Source organism: Drosophila erecta, unplaced genomic scaffold, assembly GCF_003286155.1.
Source record: "Drosophila erecta strain 14021-0224.00,06,07 unplaced genomic scaffold, DereRS2 tig00000126-arrow-pilon, whole genome shotgun sequence".
NCBI lineage: Eukaryota > Metazoa > Arthropoda > Insecta > Diptera > Drosophilidae > Drosophila > Drosophila erecta.
The window spans coordinates 14,759,283-14,771,865 of record NW_020825209.1 but is presented as its reverse complement, the minus strand read 5'-3'; the positions used below and the strand labels follow the sequence as shown (position 1 = coordinate 14,771,865).

Genomic DNA, 12,583 nt, shown 5'->3' with positions numbered 1-12,583 from the left:
ACAAAATGCGAAGTAATCAAAGAGTGTGGGCATGTCGGTACCGAAGTTTTTTCCGTGCATTTTTTGGACAGACGGGCAGTGGCGCACTTTTTTTCTGCCATCACCAGCAGTTTTTCAGCGTGGACACCACACTATGTTTCTAATCAGTGCAGCTTCCGCCTTTTTCCGACTTTCCCGCTCCGCCGATGAATTTTCCGTCAGTCAACAGAGCGCGATATTTGTCAACAAGCGGAACTATAAATATGCATGCAAAGGGAGCGCTGCTGGGCGGCGGAAAATGGGAAAATGGGGGAAATGGTGGGGAAAAACAGAGTGGGGTGCAGAAGTGGACGAATGGAAATGGATGCCATCAGGGCATTTTTGGGGGCAGGAGGCTCTGATTTTCCACTCACAGCCAGGCATTTCATTTCATTCCATTTCCCATGTACTTTTTACTTTCTGGCAAACTCATTTTTTACACATTCCCCCCGGAAAAATCGAAAAAAGTAATACGGCATTCGGCGGAACGCTTGCAACTTACCGGCAAGGGAATAGAAAATCAACTGAAACCGTGTCCATCCAGCCAACCGTACATTCTACACAAAAACTTAAAGGCACCTCGTCTCGAAGGGATTTCGAATTCACAGGATGCTCAGCACGTTCAGGATGCGATCTGTTCTGCAGACTCAGAAGCTATTGCGATCTATGTGCCATGGTAAGTTAAAGTTATGGCAGGAATAGTTTAAGCCCGTTTAAGCTGAGCCTCGCAAAAACCGGTGAATGATGAGTTGGATGAGTTGGCCAGAACGAGAAACATGTTCGTAAGATATAAATGGCTCCGTTCTGCAATACAAAGAAGGCCTTAAGAAAAGCTTTAAGCAGATAACAGTAGGACATGGCTCGATCCACTCGGCTAGTCCTGCTGATCCTAAGTATAATACACCCTTATATATTTCCACAGATTCGCAGCGCATTAGGACGCAGTTTCTGGTCCAAAATGGGGAGTCCCCTTCCAATGCCGAGCAAGTTGAACAGGATAGGGAGGAGCCGCCCGCGGCGGAGCCACGTCCCCGCACTCCGCTGCACAATCCACTAAGTCGACGCCACACTGTAAACAGCTCGCGACTGCAGTACATTAATGACAAATACAAGGAACTGGCCAACGAGGTGGAGTTGCGCAAACCGAAGGCCAAGCCGTTCGTGTCCCGCCACGCCCTCCATTCGGGGCGTTTTGACAAGTAGGATCCCAGTCTCCAGACCTCGCAGCGCCCAACGATCGAAAATGATTCTGAAGTTGCATTCTTTTCGGGTTGAAACAAAAGAAAGGAGGATACTCCTTCGTCAAATGTTCAAAAAAACGCTTCTCCTTCCTGTTAAATCTCAAATTAAGTCGCTAATAAATGGGTTAGCCAAAATAACTTTCGTTACTACGAATATAAATGGAAAAGTTGCTAAATTATGTGGCAGTAGCAGGCCTCCTAGAACCACGCCAGTCAAATATTTGAATCTGACTGCAAGTAGTTACTTGGATTCACATTATCCACACGTCTTAAAATAACTCTCAATCCATTAGGTCCATCTATAATCGCAAACCAGAATGCCCTTCATGTGTATTTTTGCAAATTGGTGAATTGTATGTCTGGGCCAAAAGGAAAATCAAAGCGAGGCCCAAACAACCAACAACCAGAAACCGACAACCGACAACCAGCAACCAGCAACACATAAGCCGCCATGTAACGGATGCGAGTGCAACATCAGCCACGAATGTTGCATTTTCCTGGGACCTGCACACCAGACTCTGAGATACAGGTGGATGTGGGAAATGCGAAGGGATAAAGCCAGGTTTCCCGGGCGGGGTAGTTGGGAAATCTGGAGGCAAGTCGGAAAATGCCAAGGGTCAGAGGAAAAGTTGCTAAGGTAAGAGGGAGCTGAATGTACATGTATTCAAGTTCTTGAGCTTGCACGTGCTCCTTACTTGAGTTCGTAGACTTTTAACTACTTTTTGCAACTACTTTTTGGTGCGACTAATTTGTTGCAACATATTTATTAAGGGATATATATGTACTTTCAGATTCATATATTTATGTTGGTTGAATGTTGGTTGAAGTGGTTGAAATGACACAGGCAGCATGTTTCGCAGACCTCTTTGAAACTCAGATACTCGACGACTCCACCACACAGAAGACAAAAATGTATCTACATATAATTACGTAATGGGGCATTCATATATGTGCTGAAGTAATTGGTAACGCAAGAATGCAGTTGCAGCAATTCAATACCGTTGCCTTCTTATGGGCTTCAGAAGACTTCAGAAGTCCTTGTGCCAGGCTGAGCCGCATCCACCTCCTGTTACCGGCCATTCAAAACGGAATCTGAGTCCGGGTTGGGGATCGATGGAAAATAGAGAAAATAGGGGAAATGGGCAAAATGGGCAAAACGGGACTAAGCGTTTCACTTTCAGCTCCGTTTGATGGCCAGTCGCTTTTGAGCATGAAATCGCAATGCAAGCGTAGCTCGAGCTATCCGCCCCCACACACAAACAGCCACACCCACACCCACACCCACACACACACACACACTTTCCACGGGCGCCTTTCATCCATACAAATCACACTAAACCGAATACGTCAAGGCGGCAAGATATACTCGTACATGGTGGAAATGGGTGGTGGGGGGAAAGCACCAGCACTGGCTTTCCTTTGAGTGCCAGCCGGCTCAATATCACAGGGAAATAGCCGCAGAAAAAAGCGACTCTCTCTCTATCTCTCGAGAAAAAGCAGAAGAAACAAAGGCACGATAAAAAAATCGTGCAAAATCGAGAGAGGTGGCCAAAAGGGAAAACAGGAGCTGACTTGACTACAAAACCCAAGTCGCAACGGATGCGGCCCCATCGACAACATGGCCGGGAAATCAGTGTAGGGAGTCGGAAACGGTGGTCCTGTGCGAAGGATTGACTTTGACTGCCGAGCCATATGTATATCCTGTTTGTGCCGAGATTTGGCTTTGAGCTATGGATATCGTTAGAGCAGCTCATCGATTTGGCGCCCAGGGGGAGCGCCCTCCCGGGCTAAAAAAGGGATGCCATGGGTGGGCCGAAGGGGGCCGAGGGGGGGGCCACTGTTGTCGCAACTTCGAGTGTCGTGTGTTGCAAAGTTTACAAGCTCGCAAGCTCTTTTTTGTCTGCGCCACCATGCTGTTGCTCTGGCCCTTTTTTAATTACATCCTTCGCAAAGCAAAAACACAAAAAACGCAAAAAACGCAAAAAGCACAAAAAAGGAAAAAAGGAAAAAAGACCTTAGGGGCTGCTGCGAAAAAAGAAAAGGAAAAGGGGAACCCGGCCAAACCAAAAACTTGTACAAATGCCATGGTTTGGCTTTGGCCTACGAGTACACATCCTTTTTTCTGCACTCTGCAGCTCCACGTTAGTTTATTGTAAAATTCCAATAAATGCAGTGGGCGTGGCTGCCATAAAGGTAGTTGTACGTAGGGGAAAAAATGCACGGAAATGGAAAATGGGCAGCACAGGAAGCTCTGCCTGAAGAGTAAGTGCAAAACGAGCAGTTGAAAATCGTAGAAAATCGGAAAATTGGCCACGCAATGTGGGAGAACGAAGGGCGTGGGGAGAGTCCTTGAGAAATCGGTTGAAAGGACAACCAAAGGTGCTACGTCATGTAGTAGCAAATTATAACTATCGCTAGAAATTTCACATTTTTAATAATTTAATTTAATTGAATTTCCATTTTTTAGATGTCGCAGTTAAAGCATTTGCAATTTTACTGCGTTTCATTGCATGTGTATATAGTATGAGTAATCGGGAACGTATGCGTTCATTGAAGTTATAGATTTATTTGTTTGCAACCTAATTCTGTGTAAAATTTACAACTAAATAATTTTGGAAATATTCAACAGCGCTTCACGACTTTTTTCAAACGGAGTTTTTCGTATTAAAAAAATTCGCTTTTCATGCTACTCTGTTGGGGAGCCAGGAAATATTCATTCTGCTGGGTGAACAATGCAGAAGACACCTGCAGCGCCTTGAATCAGTCACAAAGGACGAACACACCTGGAATAAGCGCCCAGGTAACCCGGCTCACCCACCTCCTCACAGGACGCCACTCGCTTCAATTGTGCCAGGGATTGCGATCCGATGCGATGCGATGCGATGCGCCAAGGACATCATAGTCCTGGGGCGGCGGGGCTGGTGGGGCGCTGGAATCGGGAGGACTCTCTGTCTTCCTTTGGGTACTTCGGGTACTTGGGTACTTTAGGGATTTTGTGCAGATTTACATGCAAACAATCAAGATAGGCCCGGGCTTTCAAGTGCCCCGGAGTTGCGAATGCGAGCAGGAAAGGCGGAAAAGCGGAAAAGCGGCAAAATGGGGGCAAGGGCCCGCCTGCCAATACGTCATGTGTGCCTCAGCAGCGGCTTACCCATGAGCTGCAGGTGGAGGTGGTGGCAAGTGGCAAGTGGAAGGTGGTTGGTGGAAAAGCGGGAAGAGCGGGAGAAGGGAAATGGGAAAAGGGAAATGGACGGGCGGTTAAATGCCCCTGTGCACGTTTCGTTTGCTTTTCACATCTTTTCACCTTTGATTTTCCATTCGCATTTCGATTGTCGCCAGACCCGTTTCCCCAAACTCATGGGGCTTCCACGCTTTTTTCGTTTAACAGTGCAAAAATATTTACACTCTGACTTTTTATGTCTCCGTTTATAAAGCACAGGTCTTGGTTTATTAGCTTACAAATTGTTGCTGAAAATGAAACACAATTTATTCGATGTAATTCAAACCAGTTAGTTCTAAAGTCTTTTGCGTAATATGATTACTCTCAAGGGTGTGATGCGCTCACTCGTATCATTTATTTCTCTCAGTGTGTTTTTTCTGCGTGCCTCTGGTTTCGTTCTTGTTATTTTCTCAATGTTTGCTAAATAAATAGCTCTACACATGTTCCGTTTACAATCCCCTGCCCTTCTTCTTCTGCTCGTTACTTTTGGTTGATATTATTGGTTTTTAATTCAATTGGCACTTACGTATGTTAAATGTTTTCTTTTGGGGATTACTTGACATTGTCTGAGCCCAGCAAATCCCCTCCCTCGCGATCCCCGTCGCCCTATAAATGTTGAATGCGAGTTAATTATTTAATGCCTGTCGCCCAGTGGCTAACACGACCCCTTCAAATGCAAATTGCCTTCGTCACCAGCTGGACTTTGGCTTGGGGTAGGGATTTGGACGTGGACACAAACAACACGGTCAGCAGGATGTCGTACTATCCTGGCCAGGACGAGAGTCTGTTCAAGTCCAACTGAAGGGACGAAGAGCCGGGCCAAAAAGTTTATATAAAGAAGAATTTAAAACACGGTTTTTTACTATTCGAAATATGCTCATCGTGAACTTTCCCTGATAAATACAAATGCGCTCCTTAGTGTCTATGAGAACAATAACTCATAGAATATAACTCTTTTTTAAATCTTTTGAGTTAACTCCTTGTAAGGTTGTGTTCTATTAATAAATCAAGGCCAAGGAGTATGGAAAATTAACCCTTAGCACCCCAGCATCCCTGCATCCCCAAGCCCAGCCAACAATCCTATCCATCCCCAGTTTTGGTCAAATATGGCCGCTGGGGTTGCTTCAAATCAGTGGGTCAAATAATGGTCAATATTCAAGGGAGAAGAATTATCTCTGCGCATGCTCATTAGCCACAAACGATCCAAATCAGCAACACTTTGACACTTTCCATCGCTTCATCACCACTCATTTGAAATATACTTTAAATATTTAAAATGTGCTTTCCAGCGCTTCTCAAAAAATGCAGCTAATTTAAGGGCACAGCAAAGGTAAATATATTAAACCTCCTTTGTGTACGACATTTAACGCATATTCTGGTGAAGTGCCCTTTAACATTATTATAATTTGTGAGCACAACGTTCTGTTGCAGACAGCCCTTCTCCGCGCTTCTCAAACAGCTCAGTTAAGCCCCCAAAAATGCCCCCAGGGTAATGGTCCAGATTCCCACATGTGTGAAAGGAATTTAGGGCCAAGATAAGGGGGTTCTCGGGATCTTTTGGCCAGCAGCAGACACTACAATGGTCAACGGCCGAGCCTATGATATTTACGCGCGTATGATTTTGCTGCGCGCATTATCATTAATTTAACGGATTAGCAGGAGCTGGGCACATCAGAAACCACAAAACCGCCTGGAAAAAGGACACAAGAGCAGTTGCGCTACATTCCAGGAATTTTAATTGAGTTGTTCCGACTGCTGGTGCGTGATTTAAGGCAAATCCCGAAAATTGTGATAATCGACTTTGATGCCCGACTGTCGCCGCCGACATTGTCGCCTGCCTATCTGTGTTTTTGAAAATGGAAAATGGTAAATGGAAAATGGAAAACAGAAATGCACCAGAGACAGAAATAGAAACAGACGGAGACCAAGTTGTAGATGTCCTGTTGTTTTTACCACTGCCCCACGAGATGGAGAGAGGTCCTTTTATTATTACGACAGGACGACACTTGGGTGCAAACGAGCCGATTATTGCCGCCTGATAATGTTCTAATTGCCCTGCAGTTCTCGATGCGGAGCTGCAGTTCTCTCACTCGAGACGGTCCTCTCCATGGGCTCCTACTGTTTGGGCCCATTCTGCCCATCCTGCTCAACTTGCTCATCCTTTTAATCCTTGGCAGCAGTTGCAGTCGAGTCGGTTGTCCTTTTGTGTGGACGGCATGCTGGGCCTCCTCCTATCTGCCATATATCTGGCGTATCGGGCTTGTCGGTAGGTGTTTTATTTGCCAAATGCATCCGACAACGCCCCGGGGGCCCAGCTACAGATACGGATACCACTGGAGGACCAGCGAGCACTTCATTAGTATCTGCATCCTCCAAGGCGGAGAACGAGTCCAGCCGAAATCGAAGTCGATGCCAAGAAACCGAAAACGACAGCGATCGAAGACAAAACTCAACCTGAAAATGAAACTGAAACTGAACTGTCTGTCTATCAGTAACCGCAGTTGGTCACTTTCCTGGAATTTTCGGACAGTATCGGCCCTTTTCAAGTTGTCACCAAGCCGGTATAATTGATTCCTCAACTTTTTCAAATTACACGAAAATACATCTTTATCAAGTATTTAACATGCACTCAAGGCATAGCATTTAAAGACATTTTTAAGTCTGTGGAAATGAATGGGCTAATGCAACGCTTTGCCTATAAGAGATTTACTAAACTCGTAGTTTAGTCAACGTTCAACAGGATTTGAAACCCGATTTCGCCATATAGGTTTTGTACGTTCAATTCATTCGGTTGGCCGATATAAATATTAATAATATTTCTGAAGATCAGGCTGTAGAGATTATTAAGGGACTTCCCGAGCCGTGAGACTCCGCTGCCATTATCTAATACGCTGTTAATTCAATCTGATTGCGCCCAGATGGAGACCCAATAAAACCGAATCGCCGGCAGTAAGGGAAAATTGAAACGCATAACAGCCGCAATGGGATACCCCCAATTGGGTCGCCAAATCGGTGGAATGGGGCCTCGAATGTCCAACAAGATTTGATTTTTATCGCAAGTATATTTGAATTTTATTGCGTACGAAATTCTCGATACAATCGCAGGCCATAAAAGCGACTGGAGCCAAGTCCACCTAGCCATGGCCAAAATGGTGAATCGTTCAAAATGGTCAAAATGGGGTAAACAGCAGCCGGAGAGCAGCCACCATTTCTTGGCCACGTTGGCGTCATTTTCCACGCAATAAAATAAACATTCAAAACGAAATCAACTTAAACGCCTCAAACTGACCCGGCGGCCTTAACCCCTTGGGTCCAACTCCTTGTCCGTTCCTCAATGTGGCACATTTAGTTTTATGCTTATTTTTATGTCACTCTTTCAAGTGATACTCTGTCCACAAGGTATGCTGAAATGTTTGACAGGAGTTGCACTACTTCAAGTCAAACATGGTGCAATTTCTTAGCTGATTACAAAGGAGCCTCAAAATTATCAAGATTCAAACAGCGGTACAGTGTTTATTAAAAGCAAATCTGAATTGCCACACTAAGAAATCTTGAATGGCTAATTCTAGTTCCACTTTTTCCGTAAGTAAATTTATGATCAGTTAATAATCAGAATATATCCCTTCGATATTATATAGAACCCTTTTCCGATTTGTTTTAAATTAAAAATGCAACCGGATGTCTATCTATCTATCTATAAATGCTTTTATTTAGTTTCAGGCGTGAGCGATGACTTATTTTAACTAAACGCTGTAAAATACACAACGTAACACAAGTATACACATAGAGAGTATATGTCCCTTCGTACGTTTGCGTAATTTTTGTTTTATTTTTGCTGCCCTTTTCCACACTCCCCTCCTCACGGGTCAAAGTTTCAATGGCCAGTGGCCGCAAATCCCCGCCAGCTTGCAGCTAATAGTTTGGGTAAACAAGGGACTCGGGCAGAAAAGGGTTGATTTAATAAGCTGGACCGATTCGATTCGAATTCTATTATCTGTTGTCCCCCCATCAGGACCCAAATCAAATGCGTATTTATCGGGACTTAAATGAGCCAAGAAGGGGCTGGAAATCGGAACACCCACGAGCTGCTGAATGGCCCAAAGTGCCTTGGCCACAATGGGTTCGGTTCGGTTTTTGGTCTAGCTATAGGAATGGGTATTGGTATGGGTATGGGTATGGGTATGGGCATGGGCATGGGCATGGGCTTCTGTTTCTGTTTGGGTCTCGGACTGGGGGCTTTGTTGGCCATTTGATGGAAGCCAAAAGTCAGGGCACAGAAGCAGCAGTAAACAATCGTAAAATCTCGAAGGAGACAATGGGCTGGCCAGGAAGTGGAAACGACAATGCCGATGCCGGCTTCTCCGCTCGCTCTCCGTGTGCGGTGACATCATCGGCCAATGCCAAATAGCAAATGCCAAACAACAATTACCCAGGGCTGTTACCATTTTCTCGGCCCTGATTGCTTCATTTTCGGTGGCCAGCAACTCCGCTGGATGAGTTATGGCCACATGGATGGCTCATCTCCAGTCCAGCTTCTGTCGCAGTTTCGATTCAGTTTTAGTGTCAGTTCAGTTCAGCTCAGTTCCAGTCCACAATAAGATCTCAATGGGATGTTTGAGGGATCCTCCGTCGGGTTTGATTTATACTGCGGATGCGTCTGGCATGGACCAGCCGTTGGCCTCATAAATGTCCCAAAAGGACCTCCGCCAGCTGCCAATACTCATTTCAGGGTATTTTTAAGCCATAATTTTATAACGACAAGCTCCTTTTAAATTGTGTCGACATTTCAAAAGCCTACATATCTTTACAGTACAAGGAACAGTCTGGATAACTCAATATCAAGGAAAGTCATTATTTAATGTAAATTATATATTTAGAATATATTTAAAATACATTAACCCCCACCGAAATTAGAGAAATGGGTTTGGCAAGGGAAATGCGTCATTTCCAAATTCCAATCCGTGTTTCCGAGTCACAAAAACCTTGGACCAACAACAAACGACTTTTATGCGCTCACATAAAGGGGCGCAGAACCAAAAAATCAAAAACGATAAAAACGGTCCCTCAACTTTTTATTTTACCCCTCATGTGGAGCTGCAAATTGTCATTAGACATGCCGAATTTATGATTTTCGACTGTGATTTCGCTCCTTTTTGCGCAATCTGCCATTCGATCCAGCAACACCCACCGACGCCCGCTTAAGTATGCTACACACATTTTTTTGGTAACCCCTACCAAGGCCCAAAGCACCCCTTTCCTTCACCCCTCCACCGCTGATGTGGCACACAAGCTCATAAATTGTATAAATTGTTCGGCTATTATTTCTCGTGGCTGTCAACGCAATATTGCAGGCAAATTGTCCTGGACAATGACGACAACATGTTGGCGGGGAAATGGGCAACCAGGGGCTGCAGCTCTGCTTGGAAGTACATATTTCTGCGAAGGCTCATATAAGCCTTAAAAGTGGAGATTACCTCTAGCTTCCGGATAAGCCCAGGCTCTTGGAAGGGGTCGCTTCCAATCAATAGTGTGGTATCTGGTATCTATCACTAATACATTATATTAATATTTAATATTTCTTACCTCTCTAATTATATGTACATTTTAACATGCTCGATGTACACTTAACTGCGATTATTCCAGCTGTGAGTCTGCTGCTTGGGCTCACTAATTCTTTCAACACGATCTATCATTTTCGGACGGCAGTTTCAGTGGCAGACTGCCAACCTCTACCCCTGACCATTTATGGATTTTTTAACCAACCATTTTTATGGCTTTTGCTGCTCGTTTGTGTCAGATTTTTACCCATTTTCCGCAATTGACTTTGCAGCCTTGACTTACGCCAAATGACATAATTAGCCATGGGCGGGGGGCGTGGCAGGTAGTCGTTTTAGGGCTAGGGTTACAATAAAGCACGTAACCCTAGCCCTGCACCATAAAAGATGCAATTTCGCGCGAATTCTAACCCCAGCAAATCCTTTTGCGCCCCGTACTTTAATGCCCGTTTTTTTCCGCCGAAAATACCCAATTTTCCTCCCTTTTTATGCCGTTTTTATTGTTATTTGCGAAAACGGTTAGAAAGTCAATTGTTTTATGGGATTACGGAAAAGCAGCAGGCGGGGCATTCCAGTAGGTGCTGCCTCATAAGTCAGCTGTCCAAACTTTTGGGGACTACAACGCCAGTCCCACATCCTCAGTCGTCAGCCGAACCCCGCACGACAACATTCAAAATATATTTGAGCTCAATAGTTTATATTTTCGAACAACTCCAAAGGACTCCAAAATTCGTTCATATAAAATTAACCGTTGAAAAAGCAGTTTCAATCTTAAAAACCAACTTTTCATTCCTTTTTTCCGTTTTTTTTTGTTTACATAAAAAAGAAAATATATATATAAGGTCAAACAACATAACATTCTGCATGTAAAACGATAAAAAACTATAAACTTTTCAAAATTCAACCAAAAAAAGCAAATATATAGATTAAAAGGCGTTCTGATTTATTGCGCAACAATGCAGCGATCGGTTCTCAAGAGTAGCTGTTCCAGGACACTGATCCTGCTCAACTCACTGAAGTCCCTACACCACAATTGCCTGCACGCGGAGCAGCTCTTGGAGGCAGCTCCTGTTCCTAAGACCCGCTGCCTGGATCTTCTGGGTCGCTTGCTCCATGGCCGACTGAATCTGCTGGGAGGTCGTCCTCTGCCGCCCAGATTCTTGCCGCTGTTGGCGGGAGATCGCTGCCTGCTCTTTAATGCGGATGAGGACGAAGAGTTCCGCAGGCGATTGGCCATGCAGCTAAAGGAGTTGCGAGAGACGCTGCAAGAAACGCAGGAACTGCGGGAGGGAAAGGAGCAAGACTTTCAGGAGCTGGAGCAGCAGGACGAGGAGGATCAGCCGTATGTGCCCCAATCTCGGGAAATCTCCATGGAGGATCTCACCGAAGAGGAGCTGAGCGAAGTGCGGGGACTGCGGATGAGTGCCAACCAGGATGATGGCAAGTCTGGCAATTCCGAGCAGCCGGAAACCAGTGAGTTGGAGAGCGAGGAGACGGCGGAGGCCACGGACCCACGGGAGCCACGACAGTCACGGAAGCCGCAAGATGCCCACGATGCCATCGAACACGTGCGCGAGGGTGAAATCGAAGGAGTTTATTGGACGGGCGAGGGCAAAAGGATAGTGACCCAAACGCCTCAGCGCAAGACGGGCCACTCTGGGTTCATCGATGGCCACGGCGAGGAGATTCCGCAGGAGGAGTCCACGCAAGAGGTGGCTCCCTATCACCCAGAGCCACGGGCCCAGGCCACCTCCAAGGTGGTGAGGAAGGGCCGCAAGTCCAGGTCCTCGTCCAAAACCTACACGCCCAGCGATTCCGACGAATAACTAAATTGCCAGCAAATGAAACCAAAACCCTCGAGCTGGGATCACTAAATAAAGTACAAAAGGCTAAACACAAAACGCTCTATGCCGTGTTTCCCATTCCCGGTAACCATCTGAGGTTTCTGCGGGTTGCATTCAGTTGAGTCATCTGCAGACAGCACTACCTGCCCACCGCTTAGCAAATTTTATGCAATGCCCAGGAGTCAAGGACGATTTACCTGTGCGGACAACACACGCTTCCCACACGCGGCGGGCACTCTCACTCTTTTTTGCGTCCTCTGAAATCCTTTTTTACAGCCTTATCCTTTTTTTGGGCTTTCGGCGAAATTCTGGGAAAATTGTACATGAAGATCTCGTAGCTCAGCTCTTGGTTTCTTTCTCAACTACAAGTTTTCAAGGAGATTCAAATGCTAGCAGCCATAAATTGCTCGTTTGATGGTTTAATTAACGTGGACAACAGTCAATACACTGATGTATCTACTATTGAGGAAATGCTCCCCTGTCTGTGGTTGTTCCATCTGTACCTGCTCCATTGACCCAAGATGATAAATGATGTTTGCCAATCTAGCTGACCCCAGGCCGGAAATTAAATTTGTTCGAAAATTTGCCACTTTTCTCCGTCTGTTTCTTATTTGTTGTTTGTTTCCCCCTCACAGTCACGCCCGGAAAAAATCTGGAAAAAGGACTGTGGGAACAGCAAAGGAATTAGGAGGGGATAAGCTGGGG

The 12,583-nt window shown here is 45.4% G+C and overlaps 2 protein-coding genes across 2 annotated transcripts; both read left to right on the top strand.

Moving 5' to 3' along the window:
• The first annotated feature begins 405 nt into the window (after positions 1-405).
• LOC6549827 lies at positions 406-1,392 on the top strand. Its single transcript, XM_001978596.3, has 2 exons — positions 406-694; positions 941-1,392. The coding sequence occupies exons 1-2, from the start codon at positions 628-630 to the stop codon at positions 1,219-1,221; spliced, it is 348 nt and encodes a 115-aa protein (XP_001978632.1). The 5' UTR covers positions 406-627; the 3' UTR covers positions 1,222-1,392.
• A 9,242-nt stretch (positions 1,393-10,634) lies between these two features.
• Positions 10,635-11,935, top strand: LOC6549826 (cilia- and flagella-associated protein 251). Its single transcript, XM_001978595.3, has one exon. It carries the CDS (start codon positions 10,991-10,993, stop codon positions 11,858-11,860), a length of 870 nt encoding a protein of 289 aa, XP_001978631.1. The 5' UTR covers positions 10,635-10,990; the 3' UTR covers positions 11,861-11,935.
• Positions 11,936-12,583: the final 648 nt, after the last annotated feature.